The sequence below is a fragment of the Sinohyriopsis cumingii genome, chromosome 16 (assembly GCF_028554795.1).
Source record: "Sinohyriopsis cumingii isolate HCF-2022 chromosome 16, ASM2855479v2, whole genome shotgun sequence".
Classification (NCBI taxonomy): domain Eukaryota; kingdom Metazoa; phylum Mollusca; class Bivalvia; order Unionida; family Unionidae; genus Sinohyriopsis; species Sinohyriopsis cumingii.
Genome location: NC_142976.1, coordinates 75,601,748 through 75,625,451, shown reverse-complemented (window position 1 = coordinate 75,625,451; position 23,704 = coordinate 75,601,748). Strand labels below are relative to the sequence as shown.

The 23,704-nt window shown below is 37.0% G+C and overlaps 1 protein-coding gene across 2 annotated transcripts in view; it reads left to right on the top strand.

The window, feature by feature from the left end:
- Positions 1-22,968, top strand: part of LOC149780817 (alkaline phosphatase, tissue-nonspecific isozyme-like) — a 30,725-nt gene extending 7,757 nt beyond the window's left edge. For both annotated transcript variants that reach the window (XM_089937879.1, XM_089937880.1), the window contains exons 2-11: positions 2,468-2,565; positions 5,283-5,503; positions 6,169-6,343; positions 6,956-7,128; positions 8,637-8,744; positions 12,050-12,152; positions 13,150-13,290; positions 14,298-14,489; positions 21,659-21,784; positions 22,639-22,968. In XM_089937879.1, coding sequence (XP_089794005.1) covers positions 2,468-2,565; positions 5,283-5,503; positions 6,169-6,343; positions 6,956-7,128; positions 8,637-8,744; positions 12,050-12,152; positions 13,150-13,290; positions 14,298-14,489; positions 21,659-21,784; positions 22,639-22,946 — 1,645 coding nt within the window. In that variant the 3' untranslated portion in view covers positions 22,947-22,968. The remainder of the gene's footprint in view (positions 1-2,467; positions 2,566-5,282; positions 5,504-6,168; positions 6,344-6,955; positions 7,129-8,636; positions 8,745-12,049; positions 12,153-13,149; positions 13,291-14,297; positions 14,490-21,658; positions 21,785-22,638) is intronic.
- The last annotated feature ends 736 nt before the right edge of the window (positions 22,969-23,704 follow it).

The following is a 23,704-nucleotide window of genomic DNA, read 5'->3' as shown; positions in this document are numbered from 1 at the left end:
GCTCACACAATTAGCTTCGTGTAAGTAAATAAATCCCAGTATTGATTACCCCAAACACCATCTGTTAAGCGTTTATAAAATGAGTACATTAAAAGTCGTAAATCTTCTGCAGTGTTGAAAAATGTAAGATTAGGGAACTTTGGAAAACAATTACGAGGACATCCCAAAACTGTTTATAACATAGTAGATACGAACAGGAATGTAGGACTGAGATAAAGTAGAAATGTGACGTAGAAGATGACAAAATAAATATTAATACATGTAATTCATAGAGGACATTTTCTTTTATTACGGTATTAAAGGATATATTTAATTGTGTGATACCAAAAACGTGATATTTTAACGAGCGGTGATGAAATATATCCGGTATTAAAGTAGGAAAAGAAAATTTTCTTTTTATACCAAACATGCTCCATAATCGAAGTTTAGAGGATTGAGCTTCGGCACAACACGTTCAACCCCTCCCCCTTTTCGTAAATTTACCCCAGTTTCATAGGCTGATCATACAAGAATACGTGACTTAGGTAGCAATGGTATGACCTAATCTATCATAGTAAATTATCTATTTGTCATTTGTAAATTATTCGACCCTATCTGAAAACAAGGCAAGTCTGATTCAGCAATGTATACCGTTGGGTTTTATGGTTGTTGTCAAGAAAGTAAGGGGAAATAACTTCAAAGAGACACACTAATGGCGTCTAATGAAATTTCTTCATCTAATATTAATTTCCATATCTCACATGACAATCTATTTAATTGTTCTAACTCACAAAATACTCGTTTATGTCACAGCAGGTACAACTTGCGAGGGCACACATAATCGAGCGTCGCATGCCATGAAGGGAAATCTTATATTTTCACATTTGAAGATATAAGGATATATTTATAGCAGGTGAAAAAAGGAATATATTTTTCACACGTGAAAATGTAGGTATCAAAAAATATGAAATTATTTTGCCAATAAGTCTCCATATTTTACACTTAAGAATTTCAACTAAAGCAGCCAATCAAACCACGCTACACAAGGAATTTCTTTTGATTGATTTCATTTCGGCAGATTAACATACATCGGGCAATAAAAAACACCATGTCTGTCTTATTAGACAAGTCTATTCATCCAAAGCAATTTTAGATTTTACAATCTCTTTCTGAGCCATTGGAACTGCTCCGATCGTCCGCCTCGGACGTTGGAGATCGCGGATTCGAACCCAGGTTGAGTCATACCAAATACTCATAGAAATGGTACCAGCAGCTGCCTCGCTTGGCGCCCAGCAATAAGAGGTTTGTGTTACAACTGTCGGCCTGGGGTCAGAATAATGTGATGCTACGTGTCTCCGGAATGATGCCCCATTAGTAGGCATCACCATAAACTGCCACACTGCAAACATCGTAGCGACATGACTGAAAAATTGTGAAAGCTACTTAAAACTCTCTCTTTCTCTCTCTCTCTCTCTCTCTCTCTCTCTCTCTCTCTCACACACACACACACACACTTACACACATCCTTAGCATATGGTGTTCAGGACATTCGACTACAAACATGCAAAATCGAATCCAGCATAACGAATCTTCGTGTGCTTATTGATGGCTAGATAGGGCAAACTGCTGAATATAAGTAATAAATATAAACAACCACGCTGAGACTGATGCTATTTTAATAATTTTATAACTAGTTTTTAAAATACGTCAATTTGTTACCCATTTTCAATATGATATGTCTAAAGTTATTTTCACACTTTGCTAGCACAATAAGTACTGTGAGTTCTAAAACGTTCTGAGAAATACATTATTGGCCTTAAAGCTGATTCATTTTTAAAAATATACATACTCAATCATCTTATTTATTTTTAAAACCGAGTCATACCAAAGACTTACAAAAATGGCGCTAGCAGCTGCCTCGCTTGGCGCTCCGCATTAGGAGGTTAGTTAGGGTGTGACATTATCCTACATGTCTGCTCCATTATGCCCCAGTGCTAGGAACACTATAAACTGAGACATTACAGACATCGTAGCGATATGAAACATTGTTAAAATTACGTTAAATCCACCCTCTCTCTCTCTCTCTCTCTCTCTCTCACACACACAGACACACACATTTTTAAACAATCTTTGCTAGCATACAACGCGCACTCATGTGGGAACAGATTAGACCCAAATCGGCACTCACATAAAGAAATAGCACATCAGGATCTGTATAATTCGCATGCAACGTCAGGTCTGTGTATATCTGTTCGCAACTGGATGCTGTTCTATGCATGGGGATGTATACTGTGTTTTCTGGTCAATAAGATAAAATTACAGTTTCGTTGTAGAGGAAACGAGTTAGGAAAATATTGATCAGCTTAAATATGTTTTTCGATTTCAACCAGATTATTTTTGAATTATATATATATATATATATATATATATATATATATATATATATATATATATATATATATATATATATATATATATATACTTGCAGAACATCCTTATCACACCAAATGACTCTGTTCGGATTTCATCTTCTGTTCCTACTGGCTGTCCTTGTAAAGACAGATGTTCCAGGCCGGATCAAAGAAGGTAACCTAACCATACAGACTGTTTCTAATGACGAATCTGATATAATTGTTGTAAACCCTGATGTCATTACACCGTCTGCGTAGTGTCAGGCATGTAATACCGTAATGTTCCTAAAATGTATCATAGCAGATCAATCTTCTCGGAGGACATCGTTCTGCCTCATTTAATACATTGAAAATAAAAATATAAGAAGAATACATTCATCTATACAACTGAAAACTAATATGGTGTGTTCAGACCTTTTGTTTGCAATGAAATTCCCCACTTGATACACGAGATTTCGAACCTGGATAAGGTACTCATATTCTGTTATGATACCAAATTTGTAATTGACGTCAACCTGATCTGTTATAACATAATGCGCCGGCAGATCTCGGCCTACGCTTTTCGTTCCACTGGTGACTTCCTGCGAACATTATTGTCCTGATCTCATATGACAGCATATCCAAGTCAAATCTGATATAGGATGCAAACAGTTCTACCGTATATGGAAATCACACGTCACACATGTACTTGTTTACCGCGTATATAGCAAAAAAAAAAAAAAAATGGAACAACTATTAATGTTTTTAAATGTATTGCAAGTATAACTGTATTAATACAAGAAATCTTTTGACTGTTAAACAAAAACTTTTTTTTAATTCTTGAAGTGCTTGATGTTACACTGAAGGGTTTTGTCGAATATGGTGACCCATCTGGTCTTGTTTATATGTTCTAACTTACCAGTTGCTTATGTGTACACAATAATTTGCTGATCCGCTTCTGTGAACTTTCAACAAAACTGTATTAAGAATATTAGACAAACACGTCACTTTGTACAAAAACAAAGGAGACCGTAGCGACTGCTACAACTATCGGGGCATCTCCCTCCTCAGCATCGTCGGAAAGGCCTTCGCCCGTGTTGCCTTGGCACGCTTGCAGATCCTAGCCTCCCGCGTCTACCCAGAATCCCAGTGTGGATTTCGAGCCGGCAGGTCAACTGTAGACATGATCTTCTCACTACGTCAGCTGCAGGAGAAGTGTCGCGAGCAGCGGATGCCCCTCTACGTTGCCTTCATAGACCTGACGAAGGCGTTTGACATGGTTAGTCGGAGTGGACTCTTCAGACTTCTGCAGAAGATCGGCTGCCCCCCCACGTCTGCTTGCTGTCATTATGTCGTTCCACGAGAACATGCACAGCACAGTGTGCTTCAATGGCGCAACATCTGAAGCATTCCCAGTCGTTAGCGGAGTCAAACAAGGCTGTGTCCTTGCACCGACGCTCTTTGCCATCTTCTTCTCCATGCTTCTCCAGTACGCATTCAAGGACTGCAGCGAGGGAGTGTACATCCATACCAGGGCTGACGGCAAGCTGTTCAACATCGCCCGTCTCCGTGCTAAGACTAAAGTCACAGAGGTACTCATCCGTGAATTGCTCTTTGCCGACGATGCAGCCTTGACATCACACACGGAAGATGGACTTCAGCAGCTGGTATGCTGCCTCTCCCATGCATGTAAGGAATTTGGACTGACCATCAGTTTGAAGAAAACAAATGTCATGGCACAGGACACAGACTCCCCTCCCTCTGTCTCCATCGATGGGTACAATTTGGAAGTTGTCGAGAACTTCACATACCTCGGGTCTAACATCTCCAGCTCACTCTCCATTGATTCTGAGGTGGGCGGCAGGATTGCCAAGGCAGCAGCAGTGATGGCCAGACTTAACCAGAGGGTCTGGAACAACCCCAACCTCACAGAGAAGACCAAACTGCGTGTCTACCAAGCGTGCGTGCTCAGCTCACTTCTCTACAGCAGCGAAACATGGACCACCTATGCAAGACACGAGAGGAAACTCAACAGCTTCCACCTGAGATGTCTGCGGCGCATTCTGCACATCCAGTGGCAGGACAAAGTACCCAACACAGAGGTTCTAGAACGCGCCAACATGAACAGCATGTTCTCCATACTCAGCGAGAGGCGCCTTCGCTGGCTCGGCCATGTCAAGAGAATGGACCCAGGTCGCATTCCCAAGGACCTGTTATATGGGGAGTTAGCAGAAGGTGCACGACCAACTGGACGACCACATCTGCGCTACAGAGATGTTTGCAAGAAGGATATGAAGACAGCAAACATCAATGTCAACGACTGGGAGAGCTGTGCAAACAACCGTTCCAGCTGGCGTCTAGCTGTCAGGCAGGGAGTTCAAAACGCAGAGGAAAAGAGAAGAATAAAGCAAGCTGAAAAGAGAGCTAAAAAGAAGGATAAGCAAAAGCGTACTTTGGAGCTATGCCATCGTCTCTCGTAGACGGACGGATGCCAAGAAGACAAACACGTTAGCTCACGCATACTCATTGCGTTACAATGTGGTAAGAGTTTCGCGTTTTAGATTTAAGACTTTTAAGAAATCAGTGTAAAAGTCTGGCATTCGACGAATGTGACGCACAACTCGGTACTCATTTGGAATCATGGCTATTTGACGAGACTTTGCGTGGCTTTAGAAGAAATTGATACGAACAGTGGATGCATTTTGTAACTGTGAAACCAAGGTAGCCCAGTAGCGATAAATTTAAACAGCCCCACCCCCCACCTCACAGCAGAAAACAATAAACAAAAGGCTAAAATTGCTACAAATGCAAGTGTAGGTCAATGGAACACCGGAAGACCTAGGAATCGAATTCCTCCAGTCATTCTAGTTGTATATCTTTGACGAGATAAATGTCATTATAACTCTCTTTCAGACGCCACCTACTGGCGAAAACAAGGTATACAAGATATTTTGAATACCATCAAAACGGCTGAAAACACGAACATCGCAAAGAACATAATTTTGTTTATTGGTGATGGCATGGGGATTTCAACAATAACGGCGGCTAGAATATTGAAGGGACAGTTGGCAGGAAAACTCGGCGAGGAGGAATTGCTGTCGTTTGAAAAACTACCAAATACAGCTCTGGCCAAGGTATGTTTTTTAAATTTTACAATTGAATGCTGTTGTGAATCACTGCTGTAATTATGTGAATGCAAAAAAGTAATGATCATAACGAAGTACGTATTTTTTCTTCTCTTAAGTTGTTATAATTTGCATATTTTAACCAGATAGTATGATACCCCTCCCCTCTCTCTCTCTCTCTTATATCTCTTTCCACTTCACTCATCACCACCACATTCTGTAGTAGACCGATGACATAATTTTCCTTTCATTTTCAATGCAGACCAGAGGTCAAATATTCGTCGCAATAAACATACAGGCGACGTAGGATGTGAATATTGTTACATACAGTTTCATTACGAGATTTAGGCCTAATAACAAGTATTATTTTTCTGAGTGGATAATTGTTTTTGAGGCCTGAAAATATCATGCAGCAAAACACAACATCTGCGATACTCTTTCTTTCCTGAATTGTCTATCAGCCTTCGGGCGTAGACGTACAGTATTACTGGAATGTATTTTCCCTTATTCTTTCTTTCTGTCTGACTCATGCAACTCCTGTTTTAAATTCTCTGACTTTGAACATATTAGTACAACGAGAAATGAAAGAGTCCATGCTGCTGATTACTAGGTCATTATCCAAGGTCAGTAGTGAAATTCCCCACGATCTGGTGAGACATTACTCCGTTTTGCAGGTGTATACTGTGGACAAGCAAGTGCCTGACTCCGCTGCTACCGCCACCGCAATCCTTAGTGGGGTCAAAACCAAGAACAAGTTCTTAGGTGTCGGACCTGATGCTGTGCTCAATGACTGCTCGTCAGCTAAGGGGAAGGAGCTTAAATCTATATTGAACTGGTGCAAGGAAGAAGGTTAGGGAACTGTCCACCGAGACTGATGATTTGTTTTTAACACGCTCCACATATATTCCCTTTTCTAGGCGTGAGTGGAAGGCATTTATTGTTGTTGTTGTTGCTTTTAGGGTTGAACGCCATTTTTCAGCACAAGATAGGCTATACATATCGGCCAGTATAAATGGTCGAGGAAGAACCGCAAAACCCTGGAGAGAACCACCGACCCACGATAAGCTAGGGTGGTATTTAAAAAGATATATATATATATATATATATATATATATATATATATATATATATATATATATATATATATATATATATATATATATATATATATATAATACTAACGCGTATAAACATTTTTTTCACGCCATTCAAATAACATGAAATTGATTCACGGTGACACGCATGAATTTTCATCATATCTCCTTTCGCCATTAAAAAGCCGTGACCTGTTTTAAGTTGGGATAAATAATTATTACGCATGTAAAACTACAATTAGGCGTTTGATAATTGTCATTTAAAGCATTTTAGATGAATGAAATGCTAATCTTTAAACTATAGATTGAGTGGGGACTTATAGCGATTATTTATTTACTCTGGCTTATTATTCCATTTGTTTAACAGGTAAATCAACAGGTATAGTATCAACGGCCCGTCTGACGCATGCTACCCCAGCCGCCGCTTATGCTCACGACCCGAATCGAGACTGGGAGAGTGACGTCAATGTTCCACCAGAAGTAGGTACAGATTGCCGGGATATTGCCTATCAACTGGTCATGGAGAATAGAGATATACAGGTAGGTGCAATCGGAAATTCCTCGGCCTAATCCGTCAATTTGAGAAAGAAACATCGGTTGTTATTCGCCGCCATTGAGAACTGCATGCATGTTCAGAACTGTGTTTGTTCACATGGCACAATATGGCGACAGTCCGAGACAGATTCACAAATGGAACATTGTCCGACTTTTCAGCCACAACTTATGTGGTGCACTCCGAATACCAAACCCATCAAATGTATGCGTAATCCTACAATTACATCCGAGGTTATTTATTGACTTGACGGAAATGCGCAAGCAATATTTCCATTGAGGTAGCAGTTTAATGTGTGGTTGGTAAATGTTAATGGCAGGTTCAGTTGAAAAATCCCACTGTATGAAAATCAGTTGAGCACGAATATTAAGCTGTATTAATCCACAAATTGCGGACATTTCACACACTTTGCGTTAGATGTTGAAAGTTTTAGAAATTTCCTAACCAGCGAGTTACATGTCAGGTAAAATGTTTTAGAAGAAGATTAAGTTGCCTCATGCGCCTGTTCGTAAATAATGAATTTCGCGCCCAGAGAATCAGGGTTTTTATATTTTTAAAAATTTATTTTGGGGTAACAGTTTGCGTAATTTGTTATTATCCCATTCATTCAATTCGTGCAATTCAGGACAAGGGGGCTTGAATATGCTTGCATACAGGAAATGGCCAAATCAATATTTTTGTTGCTCGGAGAAGAATTATCCCTCTCAAGCATATGGCATACTGTCTACTATTTGTTACTAAGAATAGACTTTATTTCTAATAATAGGCTATGTTTGACTCTGTTGACCTTGAAAGCTAGTCTAGCTATGCAAAGGGACATAACCAAAATTGTAATACTCAGAGGAATGTTGTTAGACTTTGAGCTATTACCTTATCTAATACAGTTTAATAGCTTGTGTGTAGTACTGAAACAATAATTTTGAGACCTTTATGTTATCTATTCTCTGTTTTAAGATAAAGAGAAGAAAATACTTTAAACATTGCTTCTGATGATAAAATTAAACACGATTACCATTATCTCACAATTTATGTTGATATTTTTTTTTACTGTAAACTTTATTACCCTAACCCTCCAAAACCATCAGCATTCCCAATACTTTGATCGCTGAAAGATCTGAATCTTTTATATTGATTGTTTATAACTGATGCGTCCTGTGCGCCTTCAATGTCCTGAATTTGGCACCTTTAAGCATGAAATATTATCAAATGTATCCGAGGTCGGAAATTACCATGCTGAAGTAGCCCGGAACTTAAACTCATTGTTGGGTGGTTAGCGTGAATATAACTGCCCATAATTTTGTATGGGAAAAGGGGTTGGATTACGATTGCTTTCCATGTATCCAACATGCCGGGTTTGTATGTGCATATTGAAATTGTCACCCATGAATGTATTCAAAAATCCCCATCACTTTGCACAAGTCTTAATTTTAAATTACACTTACTTGACTCTTAAACACACGTGTGTGAGTGTTTTAATTTCATCTCTTTGTACAAGGTGTTATTGGGCGGAGGAAGGAAGAAGTTCCTGAGGAATGTGGATTCTGATCCAGAGTCAGGTTTCCTGGGAAATGACGGCAGGAGAGACGGACTAAACCTGGTAGAGGTAAGAATGTTGGATAAGACGGGAAGACGGCTTATAAGCATCGTGAGCTTAATGTATCCCCCACCCCCAGTTTGAAATATAGCCTCAAGTAAGACGTGGATTTTATTTTTCCCGCAGACATATATTGGAAGAGACTTTAACAGGTTTCACCGGACCTAAAGACTGGGTAGGGTGTATACTCAAAAACCGATATGTGAATATGTGTTTTTTTCTCTTTCGATGTTAGCAGCTAATATTAGCGACGATACGTGAGTAATGGTTTAACATCATGTAGTTTAATTTATACCGTAATTATAATTACTTTAGCAATGTTTACCGGAAACTCTTGGGTTTACAGATACAAAAGTGTGCATTGTATTGCATATGCAAAATTCTAATTGACCACTGAACGGTCTTATAGGGTTATCGCTAAATGGTACGCTCCCATTGGCGGGAACAAGTAACTTTCGCAGAAAGATCACATTTTTGTATACACAGTCATACGATTAGATTGGTCTATCCCCATTTTGAAATCGCTCCGTTGAATAATTTCTGTATCTTCTTGCATTTACACCGAGCAAACTGTTCTTGACACAAACTTGATGTGTCAGTTCATCTTTGTCACTTATTTTATCACTCTAAATATGTAAATTAAGGTTGCAATGACCCACCTTTCTTGCTAAAGCGACTACGATAACTTTCTAGGAATAAGTACATGTACATATGAGGCATGATTGAATAGAATTCCCTCTCCAAATAATTATCATTTATCAGAGTGAAAGAAGCAAAAAGTGGTTAATTTTATTCTATTTCATGGATTATTCACAAATTAGCAACGCTGTTTTATGCATTTTTTTCTTCTTCAATATTATATTTGAATCGTATACTCAGATCATCAAATATAACAATATTATTATTGCATCGTATAATCAGGTCATCAAATATATCAATATTATTCTTGAATCGTATACTCAGGTCATCAAATATATCAATATTATTCTTAAATCATTTACTTAGGTCATCAAATATATCAATATTATTCTTGAATCATATACTCAGGTCATCAAATATATCAATATTATTCTTGAATCATATACTCAGGTCATCAAATATATCAATATTATTCTTAAATCATATACTTAGGTCATCAAATATGTCAATATTATCATTGAACCGTATTCTCAGGTCATCAAATACATCAATATTATTCTTGAATCTTTAAATCTTATCAGTTTTTTTTGTCCATAGTTTCATTTGTTTAAAATCGGTATAGGTGAGATTTAGGACTTATTGTTTCAGCTCTTTCCATTTGGTGGAGAGTTTACATAAATATTTATTACAATGTACGTCATTGAAAATCTTTTCCTTTTTCAAAATGCGCATATAGAAATGGTTTAAAATACTTATAAATAGGTATTATTTAGAATCAACATATCTAAGAAGAAAAGTTAGGACGTACATAGTTCGTTTTTTTTTCTCGTATATTTTCGACATACTATATGAAATATAATTTCTAGGGCAAGTTTAACATTAATTTGAGATTATTCTCTATCATTTCTTTAAAGACACATTACCAGTTACCAAATGCAGTTGTTATTTACAAATCTACTTCAATATATGAGACAAAAAAAACCCCGATATAAATGGTAACTCATTGGGGCGATTCATCACCAAAGAATAACTAGTATCACATGCGTCACGTCAAATTGGTTGATAACTCGTATCACATGCGCTACGTTAAAAAAGTTTATAACTTTAATATCGCATGCATTACGTACCCCCCACCAAAACAAAAACCAACGGAAATATGCGTTCAATATATATTTTGGCTAGACAGAGAAAATCCAGTCTTCATTTCTGAATTATCAAAGAAATGTACACAAATGATTCATTCGAGACAGAGAATAAACGTAACTATAAATCAATGTGTAAGATTATTATAAATTATAATTTGTCAATTAGAAAAATTTGACGTTTAAGGCATTGGAACAGCAATCAAGCTATACAATATGAATATCAGACGTATGGTTAAATATGGGTAGGAAAATAGCATTACAGAAATATTAAATATATTGAACTATTTGCACATTAATGTAGTTTTACTTAACAATAACACAAATTTCGACACTCACCAGCTTCTCATCCCGTTAGTGTTCTTCATCAAGTTTTGATAGGGTTCATATCATTATGATTTTGAATACCTTAAAACTGGTTCTCCCCCGCAGTGGATGTTTGAGAAATGTGAAAGAGTCACCTTTTTGAAATGGATGACTTCACAAAGATAGCGCCAAGTACAACCATAGACCAACCGTTCTGTACATTTTTCAGATTTTAAACCACAGGTCAGTATTTTATACAAGAAAATATAACCCTAAAACCTAATATTTAGCAATATTCAGATCTCTAATGACCATCCGCGTATACGTGGGAATGTTCCGAAAATTACGCCTGTAATGAAATGAGGGAAGCTCCATTTTACTATGCTAATCCATGCTAACATAAAGTATTTTAAACGCAGTACGATGCCATCCTGTCTATCTCGGTCTGAGAATATCTTTCCAACAACGATTCCGTAATCAAATAAATTAGGACTAAACAGAAGAAAGCTATAAACCAAGGCGCGCATACAAATAACACACACACACACACACACACACACACACACACACACACACATAGATAGATAGACAGATAGATAGATAGATAGATAGATAGATAGTCAGTCGCTACTAAGTTCCATTTTGATTGAGGGAGGCGCGCCTGGTTGAAAGTGTATGGAATTTCGTGCCTGCAGGCGAGGTTATGTATGCAGTTACCTGCTGATCCGGGTCTTAATTCCGATTCTCCAGGGTCGGAATGGCGGCCATCCATTGGTGACATAGTGTCCCGTCTCCCCCGCCCCATTTCTGAAACATAAATGAGAAAAAAAACAGCTCCAAGTTATTCTTTCTTTTTATCATGACACATTTTGAGGACTTCAACCAGAAAAAAGGGGCTTGAAGTAAAGTTTTTGGTTTCCTTTTGCTAACATATTGCTGTAATGATTATACAATGTAATGAGCGAAAATGCACAGTACATCACACATCGTTTACAGATTTATCCTTCAGGTAAAGTGCATAAGAACTGTCACACATAATGCTCTCATATATACCTGAGTTTTTAAGCTACGACGACTTTATAACGTTAAACATCATTTTACTTACATTGTACAGTGATATATTTTATATATTATACTACAGACAGCAATCCATATATTGTGGCTGTTAGCTATTTTCCAATATAGCATTCGTTATTGTTTGGTTCAACAATATTTGTCCTGTATCAGATGTGGAAGAACGACAAAGAAGCAAGGAACAAGACACACGCCTATGTTTGGAACAATAGACAACTTGACTTAATTCATCTAAACAGCACCGATTATATCTTGGGTAAGTTGTTACAAGATAGCATTGTAAGAAGATAAATTTATGAGTTCTACTCGCAGTTATTCAAACTTAATTTTATATGATTAACATGTACGTTTGCAATGGATCTTTGTTAAACCATAATTAATGAAGACCAGGTGTTCGAAATCTCTGATATCCAAAATACCCACTTTTTCTCGTTTATAAGTCGAGTCCAACAGCAAACATAGATCCTGATATACCGTAGCATAATGCGCCTGCCGATCAGGGTCTACGTTCTTTGTTCTGCTGATTGCCTCTTACTAATTGCACAGACCCAGATCTACGGCGCATAATACGAGGGCATATATGGGCCTGCATAGTTTGAAGTTGGACTCGTGTAATAAGCGAGCATATACGAGAAATCATCTCTTGTATGGATTGCATGTGATAGCCCCTTCCATCCGTGGTATATTTGTTCTGTTATTTATGTATTATTTATATTTTCCATTTTTTAAATGCTAATCTCTGTGGCGACACATATTCAAGTTTATCTTAATCACTATTTTGCGAAGAACGGAGCGGACGATAAGTAGCAGCTTCACTTATTTGTTATTGTTGGGTTTAACGCCATTTTTCAGCACACGATAGGCTATACATGGCGGCCAGTAAAACCCGGGGAAGAACCATCGACCCACGAGAAGCTACTGGCAAGCTTTCTCACATACCCAGATTGGCCGAATCCACAGAGAATCGGAGAACCAGGGTGTGACGGCCACCATATAAACCAAAGATCATCGGTTTGGTGCATTTTGATCAAAATAAAATAATGTCATGTAAATTTTCTAAAATATATTATATTTCTATATTTTGTTTTTTGATTCGTTCTTCGCCGCAGATAAAAATGTCATTCTTGTTGGCACTGTCGAGAAAATTACGGTTGTTTTAAGGTTATTTTAGAACCATATCATTCTGCCTTTTTTGAGAGACATAGTCATTAACCACTTCTGTTAAAAATATGTAGCTCACGATATGTTTGCAGGTTTGTTTGAAGCAGACCACATGCAGTACGAACTACAACGTGACACTGGTCCAGATGGTGAACCCTCCCTGGCTGACATGACCCAGAAAGCAATAGAAGTGTTACGGAGGAATGACAACGGGTATTTCCTCTTGGTGGAAGGTATGTCGTCAGATGGGAATTTTTATCGTGTCTGTAATTACAATCGTTAGCAAAATGGATAATCTACATCGTCAATGCTTGCCAAATGGACTTTGGAGAATCACATATTGGACAAAATCTCATATTTTCCGGTAGTGTATGAACGGACTATTTAAGTCATTGGTCACCCGGAAATTTGTCAGATTTCTGCCAGAAACAAAGGCGGAATATTTTCCCTTACGAAACTCACAGGTATCTATGACTGCTATTGATAGCGTTCCATGGGTCTTAGCAATGCCTTTGCATAATTAGGAAGTACATGTATTAGTTTTTCCAAGAAAGCTTACAGTTGTCAGTGTGTCCTCTAGGGATGCAAGACTGAGAGTCAAAAATCACCTTGGTGTCAAAACTGGGGGTCAGACTGAGTTAAAAACAAACTTTGGTATCAAAACTGGGGGTCAAATTAAAAATTTGGGGGTCTCTGAAGCGCAAATGAGGGTAAAGGGAAACACTGGTTATGCAGTCGCACTATCTGGGTGCAAGTTTGTAAATCTACCCACTGATATAATCGGTTCTTTATTGATTAATTTTGTTATCACTAGAAATATAAAATAAGTAAAGAGAACGAGCCCACCTTCATAGTTCATGCCTGTTAATATCTACGTGTTGCCTCCAATTTGCCTCACAGGCACTTGATTCCGGGGGTAAACTAATCACGTATACACTCACCAATTAACACATCAGTCCTATACTGTTTAATACTTTGTTTTGTAAATTGTTATTTACGGAACTAACATTTAAAAAAGAATTTTAGAGTAACAGAACATCACAAAAATTTTCAATAAAACTATATCGTATTACGAATGCTGCCGTTTTAAGCTTGGTTTCGTATTTTTCCGAAGATATCAAAACCTATATTAAATTAGTGTATATTTATGAATTAAAATTTAGCTCAGAGACTTTCCAAAATTACAATAAATTATCATTAGTGCATATATTTTCTTTAAAGTCTTCTATAAATGTGACAGGAGGAAGAATTGACCACGGTCACCACGCGAACCAAGCCAAGTTGGCTCTTCATGAAACCTTGGCGTTCGAGAAAGCCGTTAACATTGCCATGACGATGACCAATGAAGAAGACACTTTGCTAATCGTCACGGCCGACCACTCTCATGTGTTCACCATAGCAGGATATCCCAACCGTGGCAATGATATTCTTGGTAAGTAATATAACTCTAACATAAGTTTTGAGTGATGAATCTCCTGTATGTTCAAGCAATTGTACCAAATGAGAATCATGAAGAATTGACACACACTGCAACTAGTGATATCTGTAGCAGAACTTCGTTTCTCAAAGGCAAGCACAACATGCTGAGAAAGAAGCGAACCTATTTTAAATGATTTATAAACCAATTACTGTTTTGCATAGTGATTTATGGTTATTTACCTTTTCACATCAACACCACATGGCTAATTCATAAAGCAAGAAACCTAGCTCTACTAAAAATATTTCGGAGGATTCGTTCAAGCGGATTTTAGCACTGCTAAAATAATGCTTACCAATTAAATCCACAACAGCTAGGTTTCTCTTCAGCCCAAGTTCACCCTTGAAAGTAATCCAGCACCCCCAGCTGATCACCAATATTCACTTGAGACTTATTTTTTTATCTAATGCACACGTCTTCTTCTCAGATCAGCTTAAAAAAAGAGCCCGCCTCTCTACATACCCTATCAAATCAATTTGTGTGCCACATGTGAATATTGTTGTTATTAGATTAGTCACAAAAGAAATTTGTCGAATGTATCACTTCACTACTTTTGGGGCACTTCCAAAAAAAAAAAAAAGAATTGGATTACGTGCGTGTTTGGGGACTACATTAAGAGTTGGCAAATCTTAATTCTAAACTGAATATTTGAAGGTCGTATAAAAGCCAACATCTTATTTATTTCTAATAACGGTTAATGCCAGATGGGTTTTTGTAATATATCATTTCCTTCTTTCCAAACTTTAGTTAGATTGGAATAAAGTGAAATTATTTATTTCAAAAAGTGACGTCGCTGAGGCTTTAAATAGTGGAAACAACTGCGCAATAGCGAAGTAGTCAAGGGAGATAACTCTCAGTGTGCTGCTATACTTTAAAGGCTTACTTAACTTCGTAATCGTATACACATTATCGAGTCTAACCTAGTTCTCTTTTTTTTTTCTCTCCAAAATCTACCCCCAAAAATTAGAAAATTTAAAAAGGTTATAAGGACGCCTCATAAATTAAGTATTTAACTGCATATTCTTTATTTCCAAGAATCTAAATAAGTCTTTGCATGCTTTTAGATAATATATATTTCGATTAAAAATAAAACATAACATAAATTTTTATAGTGATAAGAACATCATATATAATTTGCACCTTTAACAGATTAACACACATATTTTCTCTGGTCATTAAATTGATTGGTTGTGAGTCCCCCAAGTGTTTCAACTAATATCACTAAAATTATTCAGTGATACACCGGATGACGAAACCCTAGATAACAACCATCCCAGCCACCAACTCTAACTTGGAAAAAAATAATTCTCAGCTGGCAAATCAATGACTTGTATCTTTCGACCCTTCTAAAAATGAATCCTTGAGATTTCTATAGGAAAATTAATAAATCCTATCATTCACCACTATGTATGACCAACCAAAGAATTAAGGAAGTTGATGCGCACAAACATTTTGGAGTTTTTCTCTCCTATGGCTGTTCATGGCACAACAAAATATAATGTAAAGGAATAGGCATGGTCAAAAATCAATGTAATGTGTAAACTCAAATTCCAACTGGACATAAAATGGTTAGAAATTATATTTACGTCTTTTATGTTATTCATTATGGAGTATAGAAATGTGGTTTGGGACAAATGCACATTGCTAAAAAATAGAGAACTGGAAGAAATACAAAACGAGACAGACACATGTGTAACTGACCCAACAAAGTATTTATTGAAGCAATACACCTGGAACTAGTATGAGTAGTCTTGAATCCGGACGACAAAAAGCACAAACTTAAACTCTTGTACAAAATGACAACTGGTTCAAGCCCTCCCTATTTCACATCTCTGATTCCACCAGCAATTAGTGATATTACTCGCTATGACGTATCTAATGCAAACTGTTTTCAATTTGTACAGGATAGAACAAGTCATTATTACAATTCGTTTCTTCCTTCGACCATTCGAGAATAGAACACACTATCTTTTGAGATTCGTCAAATAGACTCATTAACAATTTCAAAAGCACATTAAATAGTCGCGAAACTTGTGTTTCTTGAGACTTTTATTGAGATAGAAGGAAATTTAAATTTGTTAATGCCAGACTTACAGCAAATTACGGTTCACTTATAATCAACGCGTATTCACAAAGAATAAAACTGGATTACCAATATGTAGACGTGGATCTGCAGAAAGTAAACACTACTTTTTATCTTGCGTTTATTACCAAGAACAACGCATTGCAATGTATCAATTCTTTACACCATATGGTAATTTAATTTTAAATACGTTCTTGTATGGTGACACAACGTTTCCGTATGAAGTAAAAATTCGTATTTTTAAGGCTTTTCACAAATTTATTGAAAGGTCGAAACAATTTATCTAAGTCACTTGCTACTTATTATGTATAAACTTCCACGGGTCATGAACAGCTGTAAACAGCAATTTCTCTTAGTTCCCCCCCCCAAAAAAAAAAAACAAACAAAAAAACAACGATACGCCATTATCTCCGCAGTTACCCGCTCCAGAATGACTGTATGTTCACTTTTAATCTTGCTAATTGTTCCTTTTTATTTATATATCTATTTTGTTTTTACCTCCCCATACTTTTGTCTCTCTTTTCTCAACAATCTACATGATGCTTGACACATTTTGATTGACAGTTCGTCATTTTAAATTTCTTTATCCATGTATTTCATGTACTCCTTTGTTCATCCTTCTGCTTTATATACGTGGCTAAATGTTAATGTTTAACCAAGAGACGCTTCACTAGAATAATAAAAATATATTTTTTTCATTAAAACTTAATATTATCCGCCATATATTCATCTTCATATTTATATTTACAAGTTCTTAATCGTAAAAGAACGTTATAAGCATTTGGATTCGTTTTAATCCCTTTCCATCCGTACTGTACCATTCATACTCTTTAATTACAAATTTATTAAAGTAAATATGCTTAAACTAATTGCACTTCCGGTACTCATTGGTGTGCGGGACTCAGATGCTTGTAGTTGGCAGCACGGATTCATGGGCACGATTTGTATGCGCGTAAATAGAGTAGTCTCCCCTGAGGTGAGCTGGACATAGAACACAATTAATTTTACTATATGTTCTCTACATTTGTTTCTCAGTACTGACCTTTCCACCGTGTGACAATCAATGCAAATCATATGTTAATCTCAATTACCTTCAAAGATGACTTCATGGTGAAGTCCTCGTCAAAGGTTGACCTGCTCTTTTTTGAGATGCTGGACTGTCAACATAGCAGCATGTAAACAGAACACATATTTCACTTCCGGATCATCACCAAGGCCTTATTACTCACTGTGCACTGTCGCCGAAATACATACAGACAACAACACCCTGAGCTCATATTCTCAAGAATAAACAATTATCTTTAAATCCCTACCAAAAATGCATAAATAAAACTCTTCTATCACCACCAAAATGAGAGAGGAAAAATGTTCTAAAAATAGACTAGAACTACATTCGTAGGTACTAAACTGTGACCCGATTCCAGCTGTCAAGAGACATCTTAATATATTGGCTGTTGTTGTTGTTCTAGGGTTTAACGCCATTTTTCAGCACACGATAGGCTATACATGGCGACCAGTATAACTGGTGAAGGAAGAACCCTGGAAAACCCAGGGAAGAACCACCGACCCACGAGAAGCTACTGGCAGGCTTTCCCACGTACCCACTCTAGCCGAGCCTTGGACTCGAACCCACGCAGACAGAGGTGAGATGGCAGTGATCCGGAACGGTGAGCGCTTTAGATCACTCGGCCACTCGGGGCCCTTATAAGGGTTGTACAAAGCAACATACATCATCTACACAAATTTAGACAAAATTTCAATAGTCTCAACTGATATCATAGCAGCATCTTCACAACTGAAATAATACAGCTGTTGTTCTGTTGTTGTTGTTCTTGGGTTTAACGCCATTTTTCAGCACAAGATAGGCTATACATGGCGGCCAGTATTAATGGTGGAGGAAGAACCCTGGAAAACCCAGGTAAGAACCACCGACCCACGAGAAGCTACTGGCAGGCTTTCCCACGTACCCACGCTAGCCGAGTTTTAGACTCGAACCCACGCAGAAAGAGGTGAGACGGCAGTGATCCGGAACGTTGAGCGCTTTAGACCACTCGGCCACTCGGGGCCCCAAATAATACAGAAAGAAAAACAAAATAATAAAGAAAGAAAAACAAAATAATAAAGTCTCTTTAACGTTGCGATTCTTGTGTAGAAGGTTTTAGAGTTAATATGACATTGAAAATACATTAATTTATACTATCTTTTACCAAGAGAATAAGCATGAAAACAAACCTAGTACAATCAAATAGTCTTTTGTGATACCAGACATAGCGATGGATGCAAACAATTTAAACATCCCGATATGTATCTGAGATGGTGGCTCTCTCTTTCGTAGACCAATTTTTGTAACAATACTCTCTATGAGATTGTTAAAATTGTATTATGTGATTAGGGCCGACAAGGGGGGTGGGGCAACCTGGGATATATTCCCAGGGACCCCCTTACCGGCCCGGGCCTACCAACACTTTTTAATTTTATAAGAGAAAATATTTTTTTTGAGCAAGAACTAGGAGTGTTTCTTACCCCAGGGCCCGTGATTGCCCTCTACGGTCTGTCTGTGGGACGTGGTAAATACCATTAACTATAAAGTTTGGCATGTTGTTTACATATTATGCAGACTTTGCCGTTGGAAATTGACCGTACGATATACAGTCGAGTTTTCATCAATCCAGATTTTGAAGGTTCGTTTTCATATCGTACTCTTGGTTTTGGTTTTCGCAAGGAATCCTGCTTTGTAACTGATACAGATAAAGCCAATAAACAACAAGAAATTCGACATAGTCAGTGTTAAAAAGGAAAAGAAAAAACCCCAAACACTTTCCCTTCATATTTCATGTTACAAGACGACATCGTCTTCTATTTGCTCTGCTTTCAAATTCTTCATCCATTTGTTCGAGATTCTAATGATTCTTCCAAATCTCGTTACTGTATATATGTAATTTGTCGAACAAAGCTCAAACTTTTTGATCACCTTGCTATTAGGTCAAGAGCTTAAATTATGAGCCTTCACCCATTGTGCGTCATCCGTCCATCGGCAGTTGCATGTAATTAGTCCATATTTCTGATCGAATTTCAACCAAACATAGAATATGGGTTTATACTTTATATAATCAAAACCATGGAACTCTTTCGATGATGAGCGAGATCAACTCATTTTAAGCAGGTGATCTTACATCTGATTGTCTCACACTATTATCACTCTGGATGCCATATTTCTGATCTGATTCTGATCCAACATGGACTACTTGCAAATATTATTCAGATCGCGAACAAATTCGAAAATGACCGAGCTCAACGAATATTAGTTAGGTGATCTTACATTTGATTGGATGCGATTATTACCATTCACTAAGTCATGTTTGTGATCCGATTTTCATAACCTTGGAATACATCCTGTTATTTCATTAAAATATTAACAAATTTCGAAACTGAGCGGGATCAACTAATATTAATGAAGTAATCCTGCATCTGATTAGATAACGTTGTTACACTATGGAAGTGATATTTTTATCTTGATCAAACCTCGTCTATTTTGTTATGATTTTAGTCTCTTTTATATCATAAAGATATCGGACGAGTTAGATAATGGACTAGCTGAACGCATAATAAGGTGATCTTTCATTTGATTGGCTGAGTTTTCTGAGACAATATACGCCATAGTTTTGATTCTAATTTGATGGGCGAGATCCAACATCTTGGACGGATCCGAGAAAGAGCGAGATTCATGCATATTAATGAAATGATATTGCATTTCATTGGCTGACCTTTTTATCACTCTGAAAACGAACATTTTATATTTCATTTTGATAAAACTTCATACATAAGTTTATATGATAAAGTTAAGATCTCGCAAGAATTCGAGAATGTCTGGGATCCTCGCTCATTAGCGAAGCGATATCGCATGTGATTGACTGAGCTTGTTACCACACTATAGAAAGTATTGATAAAACTTGGCAAATAGGCTTGAATCATTCCGATCTTCGGTGAGTACAATTATGAACAAGATAGATGGGGTGGTTTTTCAGCTGATTGGTTGAGGCTATACATAATATAATGACTATTTCTTATTTTAATTTTATGAAACTATAGAAAAAGAGGTCTAACACCCCCCATATATATATATATATATATATATATATATATATATATATATATATATATATATATATATATATATATATATATATAGAATACAAATCATATGGCGAATAACAATCATTTCAACCGCACTGGATCCAGCAAGGGATCACGTGTGTAGGAGATCGATTAAGATAAATGCAATAAACTGACAACGAACAGTGCGAATCTAGTATCTAGCTAGCCTGAGCGCTTTCGACTCTTAAATGATTCTTTTTCAAAGGTAAATACAAAACATAGACAAGACAAACAAATGAAACAGAAAAACGGTTATGTTTGCGAAACTTTAATTGTCTGTTTCTACAGGGATTCAAACTTTTAACTTTATTTTGTTTCAGCTAGTGTAGTTTGGCTTGTTGCTGATACTGGAAAATATTTGTATTGACCTAGAAACTGATGAGCATAACGTCATTTGTTATTTTATGTAAATTTATGTAAGCGCAAATTATATCCCGGATATTTCATTGTGATAGTAGTCATAGACTTTTAAGCAAATTTAGAGAATTATTTAAAAGAAAATGTGTCGGCTGCAAAAGATAATTTTACTTGTGCATGGTTGTCTTTTTCTAGGCTTCATGGTTTAAACCGCTTTAAATAAACCGATGATATAATATGGTTGACAGCACTAGGAATTTATTTATTTATTCTTGATTTGTAATGTTTATGCATATTTATACGGGCTGGTGGTACAACAAATGTCAGTATCCAAGAACTGTTCACGTGTACTATACAAATACACATTAGCGCAGGTTTGAACATACGGATGTTTCAGTGAAATAATTGAATGATACTAAATCTGCACACGCAGAATACGTACTTCAGTTTACATAAACCAATAATCCGGATAAACGGTGCAAAAGGAAAGGATGTTATACTGTATTTTATAATTATTTTACAATTAAAGGACTCACAATGCCGTTTGCACCAGAGAACACTCCAACAGACAATCTGCCCTACACAACTCTAGGATATACGAACGGTCCCAGCTATTCTTTCTCAGGACGGAAAAATCTAACGAAAGTTAACACAAGTAAGTTGCGTATGTATGTATGTATGTATGTATGCATGCATGCATGCATCTATATATATATATATATATATATATATATATATATATATATATATATATATAGAGAGAGAGAGAGAGAGAGAGAGAGAGAGAGAGAGAGAGAGAGAAAGAGAGAGAGAGAGAGAGAGAGAACCAGCTCAAGTTTTACGGAATCTACTGATTCCTTTTTCCAAGGGCACAATGTCTCAAACGAAGATTACAAGATCGCAACCAAAACAGTATGTATGTATGTATGTATGTATGTATGTAGAGAGGAAATTGATCATAAATTATTACATTCATAGTGTATGATCCATGGAATATACTATTCTCTCCTGTCTCTTCTCAAATACCACGTCCTGTTTCTGTTCCACGTCCCATTTATTACGTTACCACTCTCAGACCCATCCTTTATACCCCCTTCCTCATCTCGACACTCAGTTGGGCCTCGAGATGAGGATAAAAGAAATCACAAAGATTCTTTTGAGCGAGGTTGGTTCGTTCCTCTTGAGGGGGCGGATGGGGGCATAGGTGGTATGAATATGTAACTGGGGGTTTCTGCATCTTAGGAAGGGAATTTGTTTTGTGGGTATAAGAGGGGATCTAGGTGTTAATCGTTTACATACCTACCTTCTCTCTTTGTGATATAAACATCAAAAAATCTAATTAGATAACGTTTCCACCGAACGGTTAGTACACCCGTACCAGATTTTTTTTTATGGGCAAATGTGTCGTAGGGCCACGCGAGAAGCCTGGTTCAACGAGAATAAAGCAGGACAGAAGCGTGTATTTCAAGCATAATGCGCTACTCATAACTTTTCATTTTCTCGTATCAGCTGCGATTGACTACAAACAGGAGAGTGGGATTCCCATGCAGTACGAGACTCATGGTGGGGAGGACGTGGCTGTCTACTCTCGTGGTCCCATGTCTCACCTTCTCACGGGGGTCAAAGAACAGAACTACATTGCTTTCGTCATGGCGCACTCAGCATGCGTTGGAGAGACTGGAGTGTCGTGCAGTGAAGGAAGACAACTGTATAAATCGAGTAACAGTGCTAATAGACAGAATTGGGCTATTTCTACAATTTTGTGTTTACTTTCCATATTTTATTTTTCAGGCGATATATTATTGTTTGTGCAATAAATTTTTTTGAGAATATGCAAAAGTGTTCAATACTCATATTTCTGTTACTGATTATGCCTTTATGTGTGGCAAGGGAAGCAGTGTGCACGGTACGATGAGTCAATGAGTCAGTTCTGTGAGATCAGTAATGTTGTTTCAAAAAGTTTCAAAATAAACAAGCAGAGGCAGTTGGGTTTCATATTATCTAACAAAGGTTGAGATTTTCAAACAGAGAGAGAGAGAGAGAGAGAGAGAGAGAGAGAGAGAGAGAGAGAGAGAGTGAGATGAGGTGTGGTGGTTGTGAAAGTGAGAAATATTGAGTGAGTGTGTATGAGAGACAGAGAAGGATCGATAAACTAGGTTTGTCTTTAAATGTGATAAGCTGTTGTTTTACATTGAAAAAATAAAAGTCCTGCCCCAGTACTTACCAATCATAATAATCACCGTGTTTCGTCCAATGATATATTTTGGAACTCTTAAATCCAGATATTGTTCAAAACAGTCATAATTTCAAAATACAGAGAACATTAGAATGTGCTTCCTTCCTGACTTGATATAGAACATATCCAAAATAAGGCGTGTACTCCATGCTAATTAGTATTTCTCACAAATGCAGAGGGGAGAAAATAGTACATCCAAGGACATCGCAGCTAACAACAAAATGACACATATGATCCACGTAATAAAACGAATACATTCTAGGAAGTGCCAATAAAGTGTAATACATGGCATTATAGAAAAAAAAAATAATTAAAAAACGTATGACAATTTCTCTTTGT